The sequence below is a fragment of the Lithobates pipiens genome, unplaced genomic scaffold (genome assembly GCF_037356315.1).
Source record: "Lithobates pipiens isolate NorthernLeopardFrog02 unplaced genomic scaffold, aLitPip1_a1.2 Scaffold_22, whole genome shotgun sequence".
Lineage (NCBI taxonomy): Eukaryota > Metazoa > Chordata > Amphibia > Anura > Ranidae > Lithobates > Lithobates pipiens.
Window position 1 is genome coordinate 303,360,673 of NW_027507784.1, and position 25,277 is coordinate 303,385,949.

General features: G+C 42.5%; 1 protein-coding gene across 2 annotated transcripts in view; it reads left to right on the forward strand.

Moving 5' to 3' along the window:
* The first annotated feature begins 67 nt into the window (after positions 1 to 67).
* LOC143924811 (dynein axonemal assembly factor 8-like) overlaps positions 68 to 25,277 on the forward strand; it is a 242,164-nt gene continuing 216,954 nt past the window's right edge. For both annotated transcript variants that reach the window (XM_077449282.1, XM_077449283.1), the window contains exons 1-4: positions 68 to 141; positions 9,477 to 9,620; positions 20,436 to 20,537; positions 23,268 to 23,525. In XM_077449282.1, the coding sequence (XP_077305408.1) occupies positions 9,507 to 9,620; positions 20,436 to 20,537; positions 23,268 to 23,525 (474 nt within the window). In that variant the 5' untranslated portion in view covers positions 68 to 141; positions 9,477 to 9,506. The remainder of the gene's footprint in view (positions 142 to 9,476; positions 9,621 to 20,435; positions 20,538 to 23,267; positions 23,526 to 25,277) is intronic.

Sequence of the window (25,277 nt, forward strand, 5' to 3'; positions counted from 1 at the left end):
CGTGGCTTATAACTTAATGTAGAAAGTGGGCGTGCCCTTTGGCTGCACCTGTTCTCTGTCGAGTCGTGGGGGCGGGGTTTGGGTTCTAGGGGGCGGTGCTGAGAGGCAACTGTTGTAGGTAGCGCTAGCAGGTGACAGCAGGTAGGTAGCTGTGTGGGTGTTTGTATAACGCCGGGCAGTGTCATTAGAGGGGGGGGGTTCTGCCGGGGCTGTGCGCTCGGGGGGCGCCAATATGCAGCGAGTTGCTTCAGAATGGGATTGAACGTGGTTTCCATGGTAACAGGCACGCTGATAGGAATAGTGATCACATGCTGGCTGCCTTGGCTCTCCTGGGTCTGCCATGCTCTAGCAGTCATGCTGGGACCTGTAGTTCCTCAATCACACTCATGGCTCCTAGAATGGTCTTTCATTATTATAATTTTTTAAATGGTCCATAACATTTCTCCTGGACCTCCTCACCAGAATGGGGTCTCATGGCCTGTCTATAGCTGTAATGTACAGCGAGGTGTTCATCATAATGTCGCAGTCCCGCTAAAAATTGCTGATTGCTACTACAAAAAATCCATAAAAATATCCATAGTTCAATACTGAGTTGGCCCACCCTTTGCAGCTATAACAGCTTCAACTCTTCTGGGAAGGTTGTCCACAAGGTTTAGCAGTGTGTCTATGGGAATGTTTCACCATTCTTCCAGAAGAGCATTTGTGAGGTCAGGCACTGATGTTGGACGTAGGGTTGCCACCTGTCTGGGATCCACCTGGACAGTTTGGGTTTGGAATCATGTGTCCGGGTTTCAGATTGCCTGAAACCCAGACATGTTATTCAGACTAGACCATGGCTTCCCAGCAGGGTTTATGGCTGCATTTGTCTAAGCTGAGAGTGTATGTTACACTCTCTTCCATGCTGCCCAAAGCCAACACTAATAACCCCCCCCCCCCCATCCCCCAAACACACACACAGACGAGAGAGGGCTCGATCTGCACCTCTTCCCCCCCCCCCCCAACCCTACCCCCTCTGTGTCTGCCCACACTCCAATCCCCAGGGCTGTGCCTCAGAAAGTAAAAGTGGGGGCTGTAAATGTGAAGTCCAGCATCCTCAGATACATCTGGATGAGAGATGCTGACTGCCAAGTGGTGAGTGAGCTCACCATCCATACCTGTCTGTGACTGAAGTCTCCCCCCTTCTCTCTCCTGCCTCTGGGTGAGTACACTAAGGTAAATCTGGGTTTTCAGAGCACCCCTTACATCAGAGTTCCCCTTTACATCAGAGGCCACAGTGTTCCCCTTCAATCAGCGTCCTCTCAGTACATCAGAGTTCTCAGTGTCCCCCTTTAAATCAGGGTTCCCAGAGCATCGCTTATGTTAGAGGCTCCAGACTTCTCCCTTACATCAGAGTCTGCAGAGACCCCCTTACAGTGAAAGGGAACTCTGCGAGTTCAGATGTAAAAGGAGAACTCTGTGGACTCTGATGTAAAGGAGGACTCTTGTTATTAACTTCATATGATTAGAAATGGTATTTAATAGCAAAATATATGTAGTTTACGCTATAAAAAATTGCTGTGCACCACTAAAGTGTTCGGGTTTGACTTGAATAAAAGGTGGCAACCCTAGTTGGACAAGAAGGCCTGGTCCACAGTCTTTGCTCTAATTCATCCCAAAGGTGTTCTATCGGGTTGAGGTCAGGACTCTGTGCAGGCCAGTCAAGTTCCTCCACCCCAAACTCACTCATCCATGTCTTTATGGACCTTGCTTTATGCACTGGTGTGCAGTCGTGTTGGAACAAGGAGGCATCCCCAAACTGTTCCCACAAAGTTGGGAGCATGAAATTGTCCAAAATGTCTTGGTATGCTGACGCCTTAAGAGTTCCCTTCACTGGAACTAAGGGGCCAAACCAAACTACTGAAAGACAACCCCACACCATAATCCCCCCTCCACCAAATGATTTGGACCATTGCACAAAACAAGGCTCATAAAGACATGGATGAGGGAGTTTGGGGGGCAGGAACTTGATCTCAACTTGATAGAACACCTTGAAGTAGAGCGGAGACTGTGATCCAGGCCTTCTCGTCCAACATCAGTGCCTGACCTCACGAATGCACTTCTAGAAGAATGGTCAAACAGCATGAGCATGCACATCTAAAGGGATTCTGGGGTGGCATCTTTTTCATGTGCTTGAGAACAAAATGATTGATGGCAGAGAAAGCTAATAGCTGTGAGAGGCGAGCAATGACATTAGAGTGGAACTTCAGTATTTTTTTTTTTTTTTTTCATCTTTCCATCGAATAAATCTTCTCCCTCTGTTGTTTTAACTTTGGATAGTTCAACGTTTTTCTTTCTTCTCATCTGCCCCAGCACTGTACCCCCCTGCACATCTGCCCCACCGCCTTATGCCCATGCTCTTCTGTCTCACTAATGAATCACATTTCATCTGTCCTAACACTGAACCCTTCTGCTCATCTTTCCCACCACAGTAACCCGCTTTCTCATCTGCCCCACCAATGTACCTCCTGCACATCTCTCTCACCTCTGTACCCCCTGCTCTTCTGCTCCACCTCTGTTCCCCTTGCTGTTTTGCCCCACCACTGTAACCCCCTGCTCATCTGTTCCACCAGTACACCTCCTTTCATATCTGCCCCACTGCTCTACCCCCCTGCACATTTGCCCCAACACTGTACCCTCTTCTCATCTATGATGATGTGATATGCAGAGTGGTGAAAGGAAGCAGAGATGAGACACATCTACTTGTCCTGGCTCATCCCGCTGATCCACCTCTCACATCCAGCCCACGTTCTTGTGTGGGATGTATGTGATGTATGTGATGTATGGGATGTATGGGATGTATGGGATGTCACATACAAGCATCTGGAATGTACGTATGCACAATGATGAGATCAGGTCAGGGGTATTTTCTGAAAGCTGTGGGCCTGTTTGCAGGATAAGTTGGACCCCTGTGGCTGAGGAAAAGTGAGGAGCTCCGCAGCAAAAGTTGGGTGTGATTTTCATTGTGCTGAATGCTGACTGTGGCCTAAAGGGACACAGAGTGCAGAGGGGTTCAGTAGTAAGTGACAAAAAAAGTTCAGGAATAATTTCAGCAAAATTCCCAGAAGCTCAACAGTAATTCCACAAACTGTCCCCTGATTGTAGTTTTCTCAATCACAGTGAAATCTCTTCTTTATGAGATTGGTAGTAGCAACCAAGCGAGTCATCTTCCTCTAGATGGTGGACGGGGCTAGCAGGACTGTGATTGGCTTTAGCAGTGGCCAATGACAGTCCTCCCCCTCCTGGAAACAGGGAACCCCCCCCCCCCCAGCAGAACTGCGCCCAATCTCTTCCCCATCACAAAGACAATCGCAGCTCCAGCAAAGTTAGAGAACCAAACAATGTTTCCCATCTTTTACAATGTGTGGGGGCACAGTGCCCCCCCCTCAGTGCAGGTGTGGTGTGGGCAATTCTGAGATTGGAATGTATTAGTGTCTCACTGACACTTCCCTGCACTGCTCTGCTGATGGGGAGGGGGCCGAGTGCCGGCTAAAGAGGCTTTGCGTGCCGCTTGCAGCACCAGTGCTGGGGGTTGCCTACCCCTCATCTAGTCACCATATTGCAGTATTTTATGTCTGCCCACAATGAGAGAAAATTTGAAAAAGAATTTGCCTGAAAAACATTTTCCCCCTATTTGCACAGAACTAAGGTACATGCTGTCTTGCTGGACGAATGGCTATAAAAATATGTGCTGCAGCGGCATCTATACTTAGCTTTCTTGTATCCCCCTCTCCACCCTGCAACATCCCACAAATATCTGATCCTGTCAGTGAAGGTCTCCTAATGCAGCTTCCAGTGTTGGAGTGGCAATGATGCTGCACTGCTTCTGAATTCAGAGCAGAGTAGTCACTCTCATGTAGAGGGCATAGCTATCTGTATTGAATTCAATTAATGTGCCTCGCTTTGGTTAACCTTTGTGTTCACCGTAACCAGGGCTTTTTTTCCTCAGAGAATAGGTGCAGGAACTCCTCTTTTCTGAGACACCCCTTGACTCCGCCCCCTACCCACCTCCAAGCCCGCTCCTTGGTCCCACCCCTTACCCACCTCCCAGTACCACCCCTTTCAGAACTAAGTAGCATTTTGTGGTGCTTTTTTGTATGGAATTTGTTAATGATAATAAAAGCAGTAAAATAGATCTAACAACAATGGACACCCAAGGGAAAATATATCCACCACAGCCACAATCTTCTCCCAACAGCCTAGCATCAATAGACCCTCCAGCAGCCAGCAACATTAGACCCCCTCCTTCAACAGTAAATCTCTCCCAGCAGCGATTGACCACGTGCAACATAAGACCTACATCAGTAACAATAGACCCCCCTGCAACAATATATCCCCTCCAGCAACAATAGATTCCCCAGTAGCCAGCATCAATAGACCCTCCAGCAGCCAGCAACACAGACCCCTCCCTCAACAGTAGATCCCTCCCAGCAACAACTGACCCCCCAGCAACATAAGACCCACTCCAGCAACAAATGATCCCCCTGGAGCAACACAAGACCTCCACAGTAACAATAGACCCCCTTTCTCTGCGAAAATAGATCCCTTCTAGCAACAATAGATTCCCCAGCAGCCAGCATTACTAGACCCTTCATAACATCCCAGCACCCCTTGCCATTACATAAATTCAGTTCTGGAGGTGCCGGAACTGCGATTCCCCCACGTTCCTGCTGAAAAAAAGCCCTGACCGTAACAATATACCAAAAACAATTGAATAAATTGCTCCACACTACATGTGTACAGCAGTGATCTACTCGATACTAAGTAATCATGCAGTGATAACACTGTGATAAATAAGTATATTTGTACGGTCCTTGATATATAAATGAACAAAAGTCAAATTACTTATTGATGTGCTAACAATCTCCACTCCTTCATGTGCTTTAAAGTGCTCAGAGTCAGAACTACGCAGCTGCTGACAACACTGCACTCGTCCTCCCCTTTGGGTGCATTATCACCTTAACACCAGTGACCTCACAATTAAGTTGGGTCAATACTTGCTTCTTAGTCCCATCTGGATTAAGATCTACAGATGTACTGATTCCCCTTTCTCTCCTTGAGCCCTGGTTCACATTGGTGCGATTTGACAAATTGCATGTCAAATCGGCCACAATTGCCGGCAATGGCACCGTCCTAATCGGTGCGACGCCGCACCGATTTCAAAAAGTAGTTTCTGTACTACTTTTTGTGATTTCGGCGTGCGATTTCCATTGACATCTGTGCAGAAACCCGCACAGATGTCTGTGAAATTGCAGCCTAAGTCAGGACTGACATGAGGGAGTGAAATCGTGCGAGTTCAGCTGAACTCGCATAGCTTCATTCCCGCAGCTCAGTGTGAAGCTGGTCTCAGTGCTGCTGCTTCCCACCGTTCGATCCGTGTGTATGTAAAAACAAATGATCTCCAATAGTGCTTATAACGTTTAAACCCCAAATAGTGTTTATTAAAGTGCAAAGTGATTACTCACATTTTTAGGGTGCTTAAAGCGCTCCATTCTGACAAAAAAAAGTATACATTCCATTATCTGCTAGACATGTGCATGACGAAAAAATTTGTTTAGTTTTAGTTTTGATTTGTTAATTTAGCTATTTTGTTTAGTTAAATTTAGTTGATTTGCTCAATTTGTATTTGGAATTTTTGAATTTTCTTCGAATTTATGTTTTTTTTTTTTTGTTTGTTTGTTTGTTTTTTCAATTTGAAACGTTACATTTTCGAATCGGTCGAAACGAAAATGTTTTATTGTTTTCGATTCGAATGCAGCAAAGTGAACAAACAACATAAAAATCTTCATCAAATGATTATAATGACTCTTTAAATCACCTTTTGGCTTAACAAAAACAGCATTATTTCGAAATGGTACTCTAATGCCGCGTATAAAAGACCAGACTTTGACGGACTTGGTCCGGCGGACAATCCGACGGACTTTGCAGCTGAGGTCCGCCTGACTTTCAAACGAACGGACTTGGCCACACATGATCACTCCAAAAGTCCGGCGGATTACAATGTGATGACGTAAAATAAGGAAGTTCATAACCAGTAGCCAATAGCTGCCCTAGCGTCGGTTTTAGTCCGTCGGACTAGCACACAGGCGAACGGATTGTCCGCTAAAAGCCGAGTCCGGCGGACAAATTTGAAGCCAGTCTTATTTCTAGGTCTATAAAGGGAAAAATAAACTGCGCTTGGGTGAAGCAAAAACAAACACAAACTACTAACAATCTATAAGGAAGGCGGCAGCAATAAATGTGATACAAACACCTAACAGCAATGAGAAAATACAAAAAGCTGCGCCAACATAAAAGTAACCTATAAATAAACACCCCTAAAAAAAAAAGGATTATTTTTTATATATGTGAAATGTGAATAGTTGATATATTCAAAACTTCTAAATAAAAAGTAACAATTAATAAGAATTCATCCTCAAAAAGTTCATAAAGGAGTCCATAAATGATCAACAGTTGCGGTCCTAAATGGAAACGCCACGGTGGTTGAACACACTCAGATGCGCACAAGTGCCCGTCACCATATAGTGAGTGCGCTTACCAGATGGAACTTTGGTTGGAGCGTTATGGCTATATCATCAATCGCGTCAGAATATTCCTCTTTTTAGTAGATCAGCTCACCGAAATGAACAACAGCACTCTTATAAGCACATCTTAATCCACGATCCCAAAAAAATACTATCAGTAGCTCGAGGGAAAAAGAGGGAACCAACATAGTGTGATACTGTTTGGAGGATTTATTAAAGTAAAAAGTAGCGCACTTACATGAGCATCGAAATAAATACAGCATGCATAGAAAGAACATAAAAAGCCGGCCGGCATTCAGGAGCCCGTCCTCCTCTCCTACAACGTGATGGCGTCACTGCGTGCCTTCCCAGACGTGTTTCGTCATACCTGACGTTGTCAATGGGGAACGGGGAGGACTCTGCCACTGCCTATTTTCTCTCTAACATGCTTATTGATCACACTGGAAATGTGAGTTTGATATTTTACTTTTATTAAAGCCTTTTTTAAAAACGTTATTACGCTATGTCGGCTATATCTTTTTACTTTTATGCCTGAATTGCTACCGGAGCTGTTTATATACATAAAAACGGTGATCACACGCAGCTCGTCACACTGAATGAATCGTTTATGGTTGGACTTCTTTCATGGTGGAATGCTGTATCCAAAGTTGCAGTAACTGCGATTGCAAGCTATTGTTGACCCCCTAGGCATATGTCTATTTGGGTCACGTCCATCCGGTAAGCCTGCGCTTCTTAAGGTGGTGGGAGCTACACTGGGTGAAGTCATTTCTGGTCACAGTAAAGTGGGACGCTTGTGGACACCGAAGTTTATTGGGACTTACACTTTATACGTTTTTTTACCCATCTATGAACTTTAGTGTTTTCCTAAAAAAAAAAAAAAAAAAAAAAATTTTTTTTTTTTTATTTTTATTTCACATCTACGTGGATGTTCACCGCACTTTTGCCTTGCTATTCCCTTTCTTTTGGGATAACTTCACAGTAAAGTGGAATTTCCTTTTGTTTAGTATGATATATGTTTAATTTTATAGATATATAGATTTCTATGTTTATATACCTATTTTTCCATTATTTTTTACACATATAAAAAAAATATATATATATATATATATTTGGGTCACATTGTATTTGCCTGTTATAGGTATATGCACACAGTATTGTTTATTTATTCTTTGTCAATCACAAGGGCAATATTTATATATGCTTGGCGCTTACACTTTGCATTCTTGACGTTTTCTGAGCTAAAAAGATCCCAGTTTTAGCGTGTTAGCAGCCTTATTTTTCAGTTTTGCTTCCTTAGACTTTTTCCATTGTTGGCTATTGCGCAGTGTTATTGTGTACATCTACATGTCTATTACCTCCCTGACACAAGCCGCTGGTGTACGAGTCGACCCGCCAGGTACACTTGCCGTACTGTCCCCTTTTGTATAAATAAGTATTCATAGCTCTGAGTATCTACAGTTTGCTAACCAGCAGATTATTGTGCAGCATGAAATTAGCTTCAAAATAAATATAAATATGGCAGGTTTCAGATGTCTACTTTACCTAGGAAGGATAAGGAGTGCCAGCAGTTCCCATATGGTCTGACATAGGGTCTGCACTTGAAATGCTACAAATTACATGAGGAAAGTAAATATGTCCAAATTCTGCCTCTTCTAAAACATGCTGAAGTTTCAGAATTACAACTGCTGACCTATCTGCACTTATGTGTATTGCCCCCTCCGTCCAACTGAGCTATTTACGACTGGTATCTCTTAGTTCTCTGGATTGCTAAGCTTGGTGAGGGTGACGGTTTTAGTAGGGTTCCTAGACGGGAACGTGGATTGGTTATTGGAAAGGGTCTGTGTGTCCCTCAATGGACTGATAAGGGCCTGGCATCAGTTGAAGAGGGTACAGCGGTGGAACAGTTTGTGTATTGTATAACTGAAAGAAAGAAAAAGGTGGGGGATAAGGTCACTGTGGTTATGCCCTTCACATGACAACATGGCTGACGTGAGCTGAGACATGACTATAATGGCCACTACACAGAACAGCTAGTTGTGGGCCCAGTATGCATGACTTTTACACTTAGTACAGGTCTTGTCTAAGAGAACAATAGTATCCAGTTAGTAGTCATCATTATCTGTTGTCACCAGGCTAGCCTAAAATCTCGTAGCTTTTTATGAGATACCACACTTCTCATTATTGTACTGCTAGTTTTATAATTTGGTGAAATGTTTCCAATTTTCAGCTTTAAGATCCTTTACAAGGATGGGTCAACGTTATTTTTGGTGTTGCTTGGTTCCTCCTTGTCTTCTATCAGAGATTTATATAACGATTCTAGACATGTGCAATTCGCTTAGTTCCGAATTAGTTTTTTAATGAATTTTGAAAAATTTGTTAATTCCGAATTTTTCAATGTACAAATTTCCGAAATTACGTATTTTCAAATTTCCGAATTTTCAAAATTATGAATTTTCAAATTTTCTAATTTCCGAACATTCAAAATTTTGGAAATTCGAATATTCGAAATTTCATAAATTTTAAAATTCTAAAATTCAAAAGAATGAAAATCTGAAAATTAAAAAAATAAATAAATCGGAAATAATAGTTAACTAATAATAAATATTAAATTATAGGTATTGGAATTTCCTTTCAAATTTGGCTGTTAGTGAACATAACAAGTATGAATTTATCCGAAGTTACGAAGTATCTGAAATAACGAATGCTGAACAGCATTGGAACAGAAATACCAATACCTATAATTTAATAGTTAGTTATTATTTTGTATTTTACTGGTTTTCTTTTTTTTCTGATTTTCGAATTTTTGAATTTCCGAAAAAAGGAAAAAAACTAATGAAACGATTAAAAAAAAGAAAAATTTTGTCAGTGCACATGTCTAAACGATTCAGTTTCATGTATGTTTGTGCTTTCTCTCAGGCTTTTAGGTAGATTCTGCATCCTCAGAAAATGTCTGCTGAACAGGAATCTTCTACAACCCGGGGACAATGGACTGGAGGTTATAACATTGAGTCAGTCCTCTCAGTCAATGCACCTTCTCTGGACTCTGATGAGGACTCCATGGTGGGTACATAAAGTGATAAATCATTTTAAAGAGTTGATCGGGTACAAAACTATTTATTGATAATACATGCAAAGTACATAGACAGCAAAAACATGTACTAGAAAGGTAAATAAACATTTAATTGAATACAAGTTTTTTTTTATCTTAAAGGGCTCATCCACACAGGCAGCAAGGGGGGTGGTAAAAGCAAGCAGCTGAGCCGCAGTTTTACCATCCACCTAAAGAAAGCCAAGCAGCTGCTCAAGGCTGTGCACTTGCCGTGTCTTCAATGCTTCGCTTCACAGCAAAATTGAAAATATACCTGTGAAATGTGTCTTATGTGTAATGGGTGAATGGGGCCATGCTGGAACCACCTGCACCGTTGCAAAAACGGTGGTTCAGCCTTTTTAGGGTTGAAACAAACAGTGAGGAAGTGACAAATTGCCTTGTCACCACTTTCAAAAGTGCTCCAATGCTTTTTAAATGGATGGCAAGGGCTACCGCACATAAGAATGAGCCCAGATTCTTCCTGTTTGGGTCACTGCTTAGATAAGCCTTTTTCAACATTTTTTTACATGGAGGATCCCTTGAAATAAATTATCGATGTTAGGGAACCCTTGCTAGTAATTACCAGATCTACAGCTCATGGTACATTAGCACCAAGGTTAGAAGGAAGAATGCTGCCTCCATTTGTGGTCATTGGGAACAGTGGCGAGAGAAGGTCGTATGGCGCTCAGGGTGAAGATGACAAACTGCGCCCACCCCCTTGATGTGTAAGCATTGTGTCTCAGCAAAAACCTTCCGCCTCAAATTTTTTTTTTTTTAACCACTTGCCGACCGCCGCACGACGATGTACGTCGACAGAATGGCACGGGCAGGCATATGGGCGTACATGTACGTCCCTGCCTTCTCGCGGGTGGGGGGCCCGACCGGGCCCCCCCCCCCGGTGCCAGCGGCGGTCGGTTTTCGTTCAGAAGCGATCCGGGATGAGGGAGCGGCCATTCATTCATGGCCACCCCCTCTCGATCGCTCCTGACGAATGGAAGTGAGGCGTGACATCACTTCCTCTCCTGTAATGTAAACACAGGAGAGGAAGTGATGTAATCTCTCCTCCGTGTCGGTATTTTTCGTTCCGGCACCGAGGAGAGAGGATCGGTGAGTTGCACCAACACGACACTTCACAGTAGAACATGCCAGGCACACTCACACCCCCCCTTCACCTCCCGATCGCCCCCCCAATCACCCCTGCACCCCCAGTCACAGTGACACCAATAGCATTTTTTTTTTTTTGCATTGGTGTCATTTGTGACTGTAATAACTGTTAGGGCAGTTAGGGTTAGCCCCCTTTAGCTCTAGGGTACCCCCTAACCCCCCCAATAAAGGTTTAACCCCGTGATCACCCCCCGTCGCCAGTGTCACTAAGGCTGGGTTCACATTGCAGCGGTTTATGAGAACGGATGTGATTCGCACCGCACTGCAGTGCAAATCACATCCGATCTCTGTGCGATTCGAGTTCAGCCATACAGATAGTATGGCTGAATTCGCGCCGCACCCGCCGCAAATTCGCACGGGACCCTTTTTTTGGTCCGCAGCAGAATCGGATCGCATGGGTGTTCACACCATGCGATCCGAGTTTGCAGATCGCACTGCGATATGCGAACTGATCTGGGGGTGTCATTAACATTTCACTGACACTCCCAGCAGTTCGCATAGGGCAGTGTGAACTGCCGCCGGGAGGCATGCGATGCGGGAACCCGCCGCGGATTCGTGGCGTTCCCGCATCGCTCCAGTGTGAACCCAGCCTAATAAGCGATCGTTTTTCTGATCGCTGTATTAGTGTCACAGGTGACGCTAGTTAGGCAGGTAGGTATTTAGGTTCGCTGCAGCTTTTTATAGCGCCAGGGACCCCCATATACTACCGCATAAAGCCCCCTGATTGCCCCCTAGTTAACCCTTTCACCAGTGATCACCATATAACTGTTACAGGTGACGCTGGTTGGTTAGTTATTTTTTTATAGTCTCAGGGCACCCGCCATTTATTACCTAGTCTCACTAGTGTACCCCTAAATTTAGGGGTGTCTACTTTCCAAAATGGGGTCATTTGGGGGGGGGGGGGGGGTTTGTGCCATCTTGGCATTTTATGGCCTTCAAAACTGTAACGCCCTTAGAAAGCCTGAAGGCGGTGCTTGGTTTTCGGGGCCCCGTACGCGGCTAGGCTCCCAAAAAGTCCCACATATGTGGTATCCCCGTACTCAGGAGAAGCAGCAGAATTTATTTTGGGGTGTCATTTCACATATGCCCATGGCATGCGTGAGCAATATATCATTTAGTGACAACTTTGTGAAAAAAAAAATAAAAAAAAAAAAGTTGTAATTTTCCCGCAACTTGTGGCAAAATATAAAATATTTCATGGACTCAACATGCCTCTCAGCAAATAGCTTGGGGTGTCTACTTTCCAAAATGGGGTCATTTGTGGGGGTTTTGTGCCATCTTGGCATTTTATGGCCTTCAAAACTGTAATAGGTAGTGAGGAGTGAAGTCAAATATTTACGCCCTTAGAAAACCTGAAGGTGGTTCTTGGCTTTCGGGGCCCCGTACGCGGCTAGGCTCCCAAAAAATCCCACACATGTGGTATCCCCGTACTCAGGAGAAGCAGCAGAATTTATTTTGTGGTGTCATTTCACATATGCCCATGGCATGTGTGAGCAATATATCATTTAGTGACAACTTTGTGTAAAAAAAAATAAAAAATTTTTTTTTTGTCATTATTCAATCGCTTGAGGCAAAAAAATAAAATATTCAATGGGCTCAACATGCCACTTATCAATTTCCTTAGGGGGTCTACTTTCCAAAATGGGGTCATTTGGGGGGGATTTTGTACTGCCCTGCCATTTTAGCACCTCAAGAAATGAGATAGGCAGTCGTAAACTAAAAGCTGCGTAAATTCCAGAAAACGTACCTTAGTTTGTAGATGTGACAACTTTTGCGCAAACCAATAAATATACAGTTATTGACTTTTTTTTTACCAAAGACATGTGGCTGAATACATTTTGGCCTAAATGTATGACTAAAATTGAGTTTATTGGATTTTTCTAATAACAAAAAGTAGAAAATATTTTTTTTCAAAATTTGCAGTCTTTTTACGTTTATATCGCAAAAAATAAAAATCGCAGAGGCAATCAAATACCATCAAAAGAAAGCTCTATTTGTGGGAAGAAAAGGACGCAAATTTTGTTTGGGTACAACATTGCATGGCCGCGCAATTACCGGTTAAAGCAGCGCAGTGCCAAATTGTAAAAAGACCTCTGGTCATTGACCAGCAAAATGGTCCGGTCTGAAAGTGGTTAAATCCAGCACTAATCTGCACTCTCCCCTTCCCCCAGGATAAATTCCCTCCCAGCACAAATCTTTGCCCTTGAAAAAAAATCACCCCTTTTAATACAAATCCTCTATCTACTTGCCCCCCACAAAATTCTCCTCCTAGTACAAATACCCCCCCTCCAATCTCCTCTCCTAGCTCATAGTCTCTTCTCTTCCTAAATTCAAATCCCCCTTCCTTGCACAAATCATGTTGTCCTATCCCCAACACAAATATCTGTTAGGTGCCAGCTTTGCTCTCTCCCCTCTAGCACCTCCCTTCTGTCAGTATATAGCAGGTGACACAGGAATGCTGTCAGATCAGAACTATACAGGTTTTTTTTTTTTTGAAAGGTGTTTATAAGTTTTGCAATTAAACATAACAGTCACAGGGTAGTAAAGTAAAAACATGTAAAGAAAAAGGGGTGGGGGGTTAGCAGGGGACCAATTACACATGCCTATAACAAATATATTTGGGGGTCATACTGACCCAATAAAATCAGCGACGGGGCTTAGTAGGCTCATATAATATCCCAGGGCCCTGGAAATACATCTCCCCCCCCCCCATCCAGGGTAGGGATTAAGGAGTTAGAATGCAGCCAGAAGGTACCCAAAACAATACAAAAACTTTCACACACACATTTAATCATTCACACTGATGCACCTTATGCCCTGTACACACGGTCGGATTTTCCAACGCAAAATGTGCAATTGGATCATATTGTTGGAAAATCCGACCGTGTGTGGGCTCCATCTGACCTTTTCCATTGGATTTAACGAGGCACAAAGTTTGAGAGCAGGATCTAAAATTTTCCAACAACAAAATCCGATCACATTAATTCCAATCGTGTGTAGACAATTCCGACAGACAAAGTGCCACGCATGCTCACAATAAACTAAGAGACAAAAGCTATTGGCTACTGGCCCGTTTATAGTCCAGACGTACGTGTTTGATGTCACCTATTTCAGAACGATCAGATTTTCCGACAACTTTGTGCCACCGTGTGTATGCAACACAAGTTTCGGCCAAAATCCATCTGAAAAAATCTGACGGATTTTGTGGTTGGAATGTCCGACCGTGTGTATGGGGCATTTGACCTATTTAGGTCCCAGCCCACCTCACCCTCAAGATCATTTGAGACAAAAGTTTTGTATCATATAAAGCCCCTTTCAGTTGAGAAGTACCAAAGTCTCTGAAGGTTTAGGGATACGACTCACTGCAGTTCAGACCAAACTAGGTCATCTGGGACGAGAAGACAATACCCCAGAATGCGTTAGTGACATCCATCCATGGCTGCCATAATTTAGTAAATTTCTTTGTACAAGACCTACTCTTGTAGATTAACTTGAGTTTTGGGAGTTTGCCGTTAATAATGCGATAAAGAGTTTGGGTTGTTGGAAAGTTGACATCCTTCCACTGTAACAATATAACCTTTTGGGCATAATATAGAATTGTGCTGAGTAGAATTCGAGGGTGGGTTCTGTGTATAAAATCGTTTTAATATACCTAAGCCCTTGTACACACGGTCAGAGATTCCAACGGAATGTTTCCTATCGGACCGTTTTGTCGGATATTCCAACTGTGTGTGGTCTCCATCGGACTGTTATCCGACTTGCCGGTAAAATTTTCTGACAAAATGCTCCTATCGGACATACTCCGTTCATGTGTAGCCTACTCCGACAGACAAAGTGCCACGCATGCTCAGATCAAATTCCTAGACCAAAGCTATTGGCTACTAGCCTGAACGTAGTCCCGTCGTAATGAAATAACGTCATCACGTAATGTACAATCGGATTTTCCGTCAACTTAGTCCGACCGTATGTATGCAACATCACTTCCGGACCTCTTCCGGAATTAATCCGTCGGAATTACTGAGACGGATTTGGTTGTCGGAATTTCCGACTGTGTGTACAAGGGCTAAGAGTCCTACTTCTGGGGTCTGAGGTATAGGAAGTGCAAGTTGGTCCTCAAAAAATTTGAACAGGTCCCTCCAGTAAGAAGCCAGCCCCAGACAACTCCAGAACATATGAAGAAAGGGGCAAGTGAATGCAGTACCCAATCCCATTTGGGACAGCTTGGCTGGAGTATGGTGAAGGTGAGTACAGGGTTTGTTTATCCATCCCCAGGGGTGGACTGACAACTCATGGGGCCCCCGGGCAATGGGAGATTATAGGGCCCCGGGCAATCAGAGATTATGGGGCCACACAGTACACACAAATACACACACACACAGTATACAATCACACAGTATACGCAGGCATGTTTCTATTGGCTGAGAAGGTACTGGAGAGGTGGGGCAGCTATAATCTCAGGATTTTTAGACCAAAAGAATGTCGGTAAGGGACATTTCAGAGACAGATGTAAAAAAAAAACACAAATTTTTACATACTGTCCCTGGTTTTACTGAGGCTGGCAACCCTGATGGGGCCCCCTAGTGGCATGGGGCCCTCGGGCAGTGCCCGGGTGGCCCAATGGTCAGTCCACCCCTGTCCGTCCCCTACCAACCTTTTATGCTGCCAGGAAAAGAGCAGTCTAGGGGGGAGATGGGGGGGGGGGGCTGGTATTTAAATCCAAAACAGTCCCTATCTGACAGTGATTCCTGTATCAAGGAGAGCTGCTCTGACTGGAAGGAAGATCTGGAGTGTGGAGAGCACATTCTCTCTGATTCTGTTGTTACTTCTGTAACAAGTTCCTGACGAAATTCCAAAGTGCCCCCTTCCTTACCTGAGCCAGGGGCAGCAGCCCCTCCTGTCCTTTGCTTTTCTTGGCCCTGTTTGGGAAGAATCCTTCCATACAGATAGTTAAAAAGATCATTGTTGTCAGTGGTAACATATCGGAGAGGCAAAAGTTGTTTGTCACTCAGGGAACCCCTAGAAATCTCTGCAGCAACTTTAGTGTTATCAACCCTCATTTATAAAAGATAGCTTAGATATAAGAGATAATATTCATTATATGCATGATGTTCTTGATGTTTAGTTTTTTTTCTATCTGATTAACTACAAAATTACCTAATTTAAGCATTTAATTGCTGATTTAATTAGATTTTTAGTCATTTTTATCCAAGATGACATTGGGCGGTGTCCAACAAAATGCAACATACATTTGTGTTCATATAGAAAGGGGAACAAAAAATTACGTTCAGTATAATGGAATGTGAAAGAGACAATGACTATCTCAAAAGTAAAGCCCAGTTTCCTGTATGAGACTCTTATGCCCTGTACACATGGTCGGAAATTCAGACGGAAAAGGTCCGATCGGATTATATTGTTGGAAAATCCGATCGTGTGTGGGCTTTTTCCGTCGGAAATTCAGACGGAAAAAGTTTGAGAGCTGTTTCTAAAATTTTCCGACAACAATCTCCGATCAGACTTATTCCGATCATGTGTAGAGAATTCCCACGGACAAAGTGCCGTGCATGCCAATAGCCTTTGTCTCGTAATTTGTTCTGAGCATGCGTGGCACTTTGTCCATCGGAATTGTCTACACACGATTGGAATTTAAACGATCGGACTTTGTTGTCGGAAAATCCAATGGAAAAAGTTCAAATGGAGCCCACACACGATCTGATTTTCCGACAACACGATCCGATCGCACATTTTCCGTTGGAAAGTCCGACCGTGTGTATAGGGCATTAGACTCAGCTGGGGTGAGGATGGGACAAGATTGGTAGCCTATCCCGTGAACTGCATATAAATGTGCAGACAAGGAACAATGCTGATGGGTGGAGCAGAGAGGTAAGCAAGGTTACCTTATCTGTCACTTGCTGCTCCTTGTCCAATCAGGAGGCTGGGGCGGGGAGAAGATACCACTGTTTTGCTTACCTGCAGTAGAGATAGTGATGTCATCTTTCTGGCTGTGTTTTCTGGCAGAGCTGGAAGAAAATGCAAACCCCTTTTGGTAGGTAAAAGCTGTGCATTTAGATGTTTGCTGGGAGCTGAAAACATTTAATTCATGTATTCATTATAACATAACCAAATGCGTATTTAAAGACAACTAGTGAAAACACACATACGGTATCTAGCTTTATTTTTATCTCTGTGTGATCTTCTGCATAGCAACACTAGACAATGGGAGAAGCATAAGGGCTCTTTTAGGTTGCTGTTTTTTCGCTTAATAGTCACAAGTAGAAATTGAATAGGTAACTAAAGGCATGAAAATTCTCGTACAACAGAACAAAAAAAATCGGAAGTGATGTTGTGTGATAATGTATTTGTATTTTATTTTGAGATGACAACTATACTGACTAAATGAAAATGATATGATCTGGTACAATTTTCCTTTAGGCCGCGTACACACGGGCGGACTGTTCGCCCAACTTTGTTAGTCAAACAGTTTGACAAACAGTCCGCTCAAAATTAGCATGAGCGGACTTGACCACACACGACGAACGAACAGTCCGCTGAAAACTTGCGCGATGACGTGAACGGCACGTACGACGGGACGAGAGATTCAAAGTCCTATACACTGCAATGCAACCTTCGGCGTGTAAATCCTTTCTGAGCATGCGCGGAACTTAGTTTAACGAACAAGCCTACACATGAGCGGACTGTCCGCTCAAACCAAGTTTCAGCGGACAGTCTTACGGAAATTCCGAAAAACTTTGTTCGTCAGACTGTCCGCTGAAACTGTCCGCTGAAGCCCACACACGAGCGGACTGTCCGCTGAAACACTGTTCAGCGGACAAAGTTGGACGAACAGTCCGCCCGTGTGTACGCGGCCTTAGATTTACCAAAACCATATAATAAGAGGTCTAACCTGGATTTTTGTGTTCAGATTTACCAAACCCATGTAGTGCAAGGGCCTTTCTGATTGGATATAAATTGAAACTCTTAAAGTTGATGTAAACCCACTCTCATCCTTTCTAAACTACTGCAATATTGGTTATCTAGAAGGATATACACGCCTCCTGCATGTATACTTATCTGTCAAATGTCTCCCCTCTGTCTGCTATGAGACCCGAAAAACTGCAGATTTTGTGGGTGGGTCTGTTTTCCAGGGCTCAGTGGGTGGAGTCGTGATGTCAGTAGACTCCCCGCCCACCTCTACACTCCTCTTATCAACATACATTTTCTCCTGTGTATTTCTTACGCTGAACTTCTGCTATGATCACTAACATCCAGTCAAAACCCAAAAAAGTCCCCACGTGACTTCAGCATGCCAAATCATGCTGAGGTGTGGAACAGCCAATCCTTGCAGAGCTGCAGAAGAAAGGAGTGGGAGGGAATTAAAAAATAATGCATGTCTCTTAGGCTAGTGCACGAGATATGTAACTCACCTGTCACTCACAGCAAAGGGGAGGATTTGACAAAGTTTTTCTCTGTTTGTCAATATTTATCTCACTGAACAATAAAGGAGGATTGCTCAGAGCTGGATTAACTCTTTGTGGCAGGACTGGGCTCAAATGATAGGAAATCTTATACTCTACATTATGACATAAAAAAAAAAAATACATTTTCGGGTTTACATCCACTTTAAGGTTTAACCTCATATTATATGGTTTTGGTAAATCTGAAGACAAAAATCAGCAGAAAATCTAATAGTGTGTATGGGGCTTTAGACCTGCTTGTTCTGCCTGGTAGGAGCCTGGATCTCATCAAAACAGGATTCCAAATCTTGGTAAGGTCAGACAGGTCACAAATATGTATTTCAATAATTTATTTAGCCTCTTACCTGTAGTTTGGCTATATTGTTAGTAAAAGGCTAAGAGGTAAACTTTTGAATTAGTTTGTTGTAATGCACAATGTTTTCTATTGAAAATGTCAAATTAAACATTTGGTCACTACCACCATTCTGTTCATACAATTCCAAAAAAGAAACATATCTATTATGCTAAATCCTACCCCTTTGGGTGTTTGAGCTTGGTGGTGTTCTGCAAAAGTTGTGAAATTTGGGGAATATGATTACACTACAGATTCCAACATGACTTGCAGCCATTCATAACATATATACAGTATGTTTATGCTTATGTTGGAACCAAAATAGTATGTTGTGGGGCATTTTATGGGGCACAGAAAAACACCCCACTAAATACATATTATTTTTCTTTTAAAGCTGAAGTTTAGGTATGGCAATTTTTACAGAGTTTTTTTTGGTCCAGCTCATACCAGTGTAAGTATGTATGTGGCATAGCTGTGGGGTGCCTCTAGGAGCTGGAAATTATTGTAGTAGGGGCCGCTACTCCAGATGTTACTGCTAGCTTCCAGATCCCATGCCACTAGACACAGAATGTTGCAGACGCCATTCAGAGAGCACTTTCCATTTTTATCAATTAATTCAAAGCATTCTCTGATTGAACGAGGGGGAGAGGTAGGTCTATGACATCACCATCTCCATCTCGTCCAATCGGAGAACGGTTTGCATTATTTGAGAACATGGAAAGTGCTCTCTGAATGGCATTTATGCCAAGCAAGCAACCACCTGTGTCCAGTAAGCAACAGGTCAGCCACTAAGCGTGGGACCCAAAGCCTAGCAGCATAACTGTAGTAGTGGTGCGGACTGAACGGATGTGCCCCCTTATGGCCAGGCCATTTTTTGCGATACGGCACATATTTATGTTCTTTTTTTCCCCACAAATAGAGCTGTCTTTGGGTGGTTTTTGATCACCTCTGCAGGGTTTTTTTGCGCTATAAAGAAAAAAAGAGCAACAATTACTTTACTTTACTTTTTGCTATAATAAATATCCCCAAAAAATATATAAAAAAATGAATTTCTTCCTCAGTTTAGGCCAATATGTATTCTGCTACAAATTTTTATTAAAGAAAATCGCAATAAGCGTATATTGATTGGTTCGCGCAAATGACGTCTACAAACTATGGGATAGATTTATGCCATTTTTATTATTATTATTTTTTACTAGTAATGGCAGTGATCTGCGATTTTTAGCGGGATTGCGGCAGACAGATCTGACACTTTTGACACTTTTTTGTGACCATTGACATTTATACAGCGATCAAAGCTAAAAATAGCCACTGATTGTCACTGGCAGGGAAGGGGTTTACACCAGGGGGGCCCTCAAGGGGTTAAGTGTTCCCTAGGGAGGTTTTGCTAACTGTATGGAGGGTGGGCTGACTGGAGGAGGAGAGAGTTCGCTGTTCCTAATCACTAGGAACAGCAGAGCTCTCTCTCCTCCCCTGTCAGAATGGGGATCTGTTTGTTTACACTGACAGACCCCTGTTCTGCCTGTCTCTGGAGCAATCGCGGACGGCTGGCGGACATTGACTCAAATCGCTGTGTATGGACCGTAAACACGCCTGACGTACAATGTGATTAGTGCAGGGGAGCCAACCTGCCGCAGTACGACTGCGGCTGGTGGTCGGTAACTGATTAATCCAAGCTGGACCAATGTAACTATATAAAGATTGCCATACTTGAAATTTAGGTTTAAAGAGTATCCAGGGGTGTAAAATTCAGCAATATCAGTTTGTTTTCCATGACCCCGGTCCTAAAATTTTTGTGAACTATCTTTATGTTGGCACAGACTGACAGCGAGTGTGGAGATGTGCAGATTTTCCAGCGAGAGGACAACCTTGTGTCTGATCTATCCATGGAACTATTATATGAAGAAGATGCTAATATTAAGGTGAGGGCTCTTTGTTGTATCTGATTTATTTTCCTGAGTTACATTAATGGCAATATTTAATAATAATAATAATAATAATAATACTATTTAGTTAATAAAGTGTATGTAAAGTCATCATTGTTTTCAGTTTTTCAATAGAGTAACAAATATAGTAAAAATTTTACCGATTGCCAATATCCCATGGCCATATATGCACAAAATAAATCCCTCATAAGTGGGTCTTTGGAGGCAGCTATAGGGGAATATGTTGAACTTTAAACAATGTTACATAAAATTTTATACAATCTTTATTGCTACTAAAAGTAAAAAAATACACGATGTTGCAACTGCTATTTAGTGTGTACATATATTACATAACTATACAAATCCCAATGCAGTACTCGCACGATAGTATAAGTATCTCTAAGTATCCTGGGAGTACTACATTGTGATTTGTATAGTTATGTGATATGCAGTATGTACACACTAAATAGACATTGCAACCACCTTTGCTAAAAAAAAAAAAAAAAAAAATAGACATTGCAACATTGTAACTTTTATACTTTTTGTACCAATAAAGATTGTATAACATTTTGCTTATTGTTCAACATATTCCCCTATAGTTGCCTCCAAAGTCCCAATTATGAGGGTTTATTCTTAAATAGAGTAAGAGAGCTGAAAGTGATAATAAACGCACACTGTTTAATTGACCTTATCCCTTTTCTTTCTGTAAATGACGATGACACTGTAATTATTTTAATCAGAAAAATCTACGTACCCTTTTTCCTAATCGATAGACAGATGTCACATGACCCAGCACTGTTCCAGCCTGTCTGCAGGGAAACATAAGCAGAAGGAGCTTCTAGTCTTCTGCTGCTGGCCACATGTTCAAAATATTGGAATACAGAGTAAAAAGAAATAATTAATGCAAATTTTCTATTTAAAATTGCCATATAAAAATATATTTGAAATCAAATCTTTATTATTTTTTGTTAATAGCATGGTGCGGGTGGATTTCTGTCAGTCACAGGCTGTGCCACGCCTCTTAAGCATGTGTCTTAGAATAACAGGGAGGTGAAGCCTCCATCAATCTAAATGTAACATTGCGCCCCCATTGTGTTTAGCTGGTTGGTGGTCATGGAGGAGAAACGAGGGAGTGGCCTCTCATTTACCACTGTGTATACCCCACATGTGTGACTCTAAAGTCACATTGGCTGCTCAGATGTGATAGGGAGGGAACACTCATCATAGAACCTCACTGAAAACTGAGCATGTGCAGAGTTGCCACCACAACTGCAACATCCCTAGCTGAATTGAGGACATGGACAGAAGTGGGAGATAGAGAGCAGCAGGATCAAACAGGTTTTTTGCAGAATACACAAAACAAATCTAAATTGGTCCATGTATGTATTAATATTAAATAGGCTCCTTGAGGGTAGGGACTGATGTGAATGTACCATTTATATGTAAAGTGCTGTGTAAATTGACAGCGCTATCTATACAAGTACCTGAAATTAAATAAAAAATAAATAATAAAATCTCATAGTGACTGAGCGAGTATGAACAGCATGTAATAAACCATTTATTGATAGTTTTTTATGATGTGAGTTTAGGGACACTTTAAGAACCCTATTGAGTTATCTCTTGCTGCCTGTGTTCCAGTAGAGAGATTTCCCTAAACTTCCTGTTTTGGGGACGCAACAGGAAATTTGTGGAAAGCACTCCAAATTGAATGGAATTCCCATATTAGAGTTGTCACAGGAACTGGGGTTCCCATTAGTGGATTTTCCCTAACCTTATAATGCTTTAAATTTAGATTTTTCCTCAAATTGGCCACAAGGACAAATAAAGGGGTGAATCTTCCAGCAGAGACACAGACAACAATGAAAAGCCCTGACAAAGGGTCCGAACCTTTTCAAACTACATCCAAAACTTAAAATTAGTCATCAAATAAACTCTGAAACTGATATTTCCCAAAAAAAAAAGAGCTACCTGGTAAAGTACACAATTAAAGTGGTTGTAAGCCTTAAAAAATAAAAAATAAAATAATAAAACCCTGCAAGACAAAGGCGTAATGAGCTGGTATGCATAGCATACCAGCTCATTATGAATTACTTACCTGAGATCGAAGCCCCAGCGGCAGGCCTCGTTCACCTCTCCGGCGGCCGACATCTGTCCCGGGGGTTACTTCCGGGTATCGCAGCTCTGGCGCTGTGATTGGCTGGAGCCACAATGACGTCAGCCAGTGACGCCACAGTCTAGTTTGCTTAACTGCGCATGTGCTGATGACGTCGGCACATGCAAATACAGGGATATCTCCTAAACCGTGCAGGTTTAGGAGATATAGAGTGTAGCTACAGATAAGCCTAATTATAGGCTTGCCTGTAGTAAAAAGTGGTTGTAAAGGGTTTTCAACCACTTTAATACTTACATGCTCCACTGCCCCCACCATCACTCTGCACTTACTACTGCTGCACTGTGGTTCTTTCTGTTGGCTGCAGCTTCATTATAGGACACAGTAGTGACATAGCGGCTGGAGTATAGGCCCACTCCAGACACCCGACACATCCAGAAGTATGTTGAATGCTGAAGATCGTTCAGCCAGCTTAGCTCTGCAACAGATCTGCTGTTGTTTTTTTTTTAAGTTTTTATCTTGCAACTATTTATCTAGCACTAGGCAATGGTAATCCAATGAGCTACACATCTTTTATATATCCTGGTAATTTATCCATGAATAATATTCTATCCTAGGTGATTGCAGCTGATGATCACATTTTACCAAATTGCGAAGATAGTTCCACTAAACTGCATGCAACAGCTGAAACAAAACCAGCATCAGATCAGAGCATCTTGTCATCATGTAAAGCTGGGGACGGTGCGTTTGACAACTTCCTTGGAGGAAAGATGGACAGAGAAGCCAAAGACCAACAGAGAACACCAAAGAGTGGCTGGTTAAAACAGGAGCCTATACCGATGAAGCATGATGACGCCCTCTTGCCGCCGATGAAGGTGTGTTTACTTGCTTTAACTTCATGTCTTATGCCGCGTACAAACGACCGGACTTTTTGACGGACTAGGTCCGACGGTCTTCCCGATGGACTTTCGGTGGAGTTCCGACGGACTTTCCGAATGAACGGACTTGGCCACACACAATCACGCCGAAGTCCGACGGATTTGAACGCGATGAGGTACGACCGGACTAGAATAAGGAAGTTCATAGCCAGTAGCCAATAGCTGCCCTAGCGTCAGTTTTTGTCCGTCGGACTAGCATACACACAAACTAATTTCTCTATAGGAACTGGGTCCGGTGGAGTTTCAGCCAAAAAATTTGAAACATGTTCTATTTCTAAAGTCCGGCAGATTTTTTGGACAGCAAAGGTCCGATGGAGCCCACACATGATCGGATTGTCCGACGGATTCATTCCGTCGGACCTTTGCTGTCGAAAAAGTCCGGTCGTGTGTACGCGGCATGACAGTTTGGAATCCTTGTAGTTTCACAAACAGTTTTGATGACCTTACCAAGAATTGTTCATTACCATAAATGACTGTTTTATCTAAGAACAATTGAGATGGGGGTAGAGGTGTGTGGTCAGCCATTTGTATCTTGATTAAGTGTATCCTGCTTATTATATCGAACCTGTTTTCCAATTTATAAGTTGCAGTCCTACTTGAGAACTGACATCCCAGGATGCCTGCTTATACCTTATGTGTGTTGAGATGCAAAAAATAAATCAATGGGCACACACCACATAATTCATACACATAACATGTTGTTGTACTGCGTGTTTTTTTTTCTAATGTTTTTTCTTTTTTGTTTGTTTTTATTATTTATTATCAAAAGGGGTTTTATTAATTAAATAAAACAAAAAGCATTACAGAAAAGATAATGCCAAGAAATCCACACAGATACAAAATAAGTACAACATAAGTACAAAATAATAATACAAAATAAATAATTGTAAACACAGTTTGTACCTAAATATAAGCACATTTTTTTACACACATGTTAAAAAAAAATTATGTCTGAAGATTACACAAAACCCCCAAACCACTATATATTATTTTGAAATCAGACACCCTAGAGAATAAAATAGTGGTATTTTTTTTTTTTTTTTTACTTCACACAATATTGGCGCAGCAATTTATGAAACACAAAATTTCAGTAAAAAATACACTTTTAATATTAGGAAACTTGCCTATCCTGGATTCCAGCAATGCCAGGGCCCCAGCCGATGTTTCCATTGGCTCTTGGGTGCTACTGCCACCATTGCCTGTAAGGGAAACCGGCAGTGAAGCATTTCGGCAGGTGAGCTGAGCTTCCACTTTTGGGTGGAACGCGACTTTAAGTATATTACCAGGTAGGCTGCATTTGGGGGGTGGGGAGAATTAAAGAACAACTGCACCAAAAGTGAAGTTGTCTTTTATTACCATCAGCAATCACAGAAATCATCAAAAAATAAGTGAATAATCAAAAGTATTGGAGATAGAAAGTAGGGAGTGGAAACAGATAAAAATGGCGTTGTTCTTGACGACACAGCATAAAGGAGAAGTATAGTCAAAGCTCGTTTGGCTGTACTTCTCCTATGGATCCCAGGAGTAGTCCGCTCTCTGCTGACGTCACCAATGTCGGTCCAGTCACTATGTCATCCCAACCACGGAGTCTGGACTGACACCCAGCTCAGCCACTCAGTGAGCCGTTGAGATCCTGAGACGGGGAGCGCGGAGGGAGAGGAGCAGAGAGCTGTGACTGACAGTCTACAG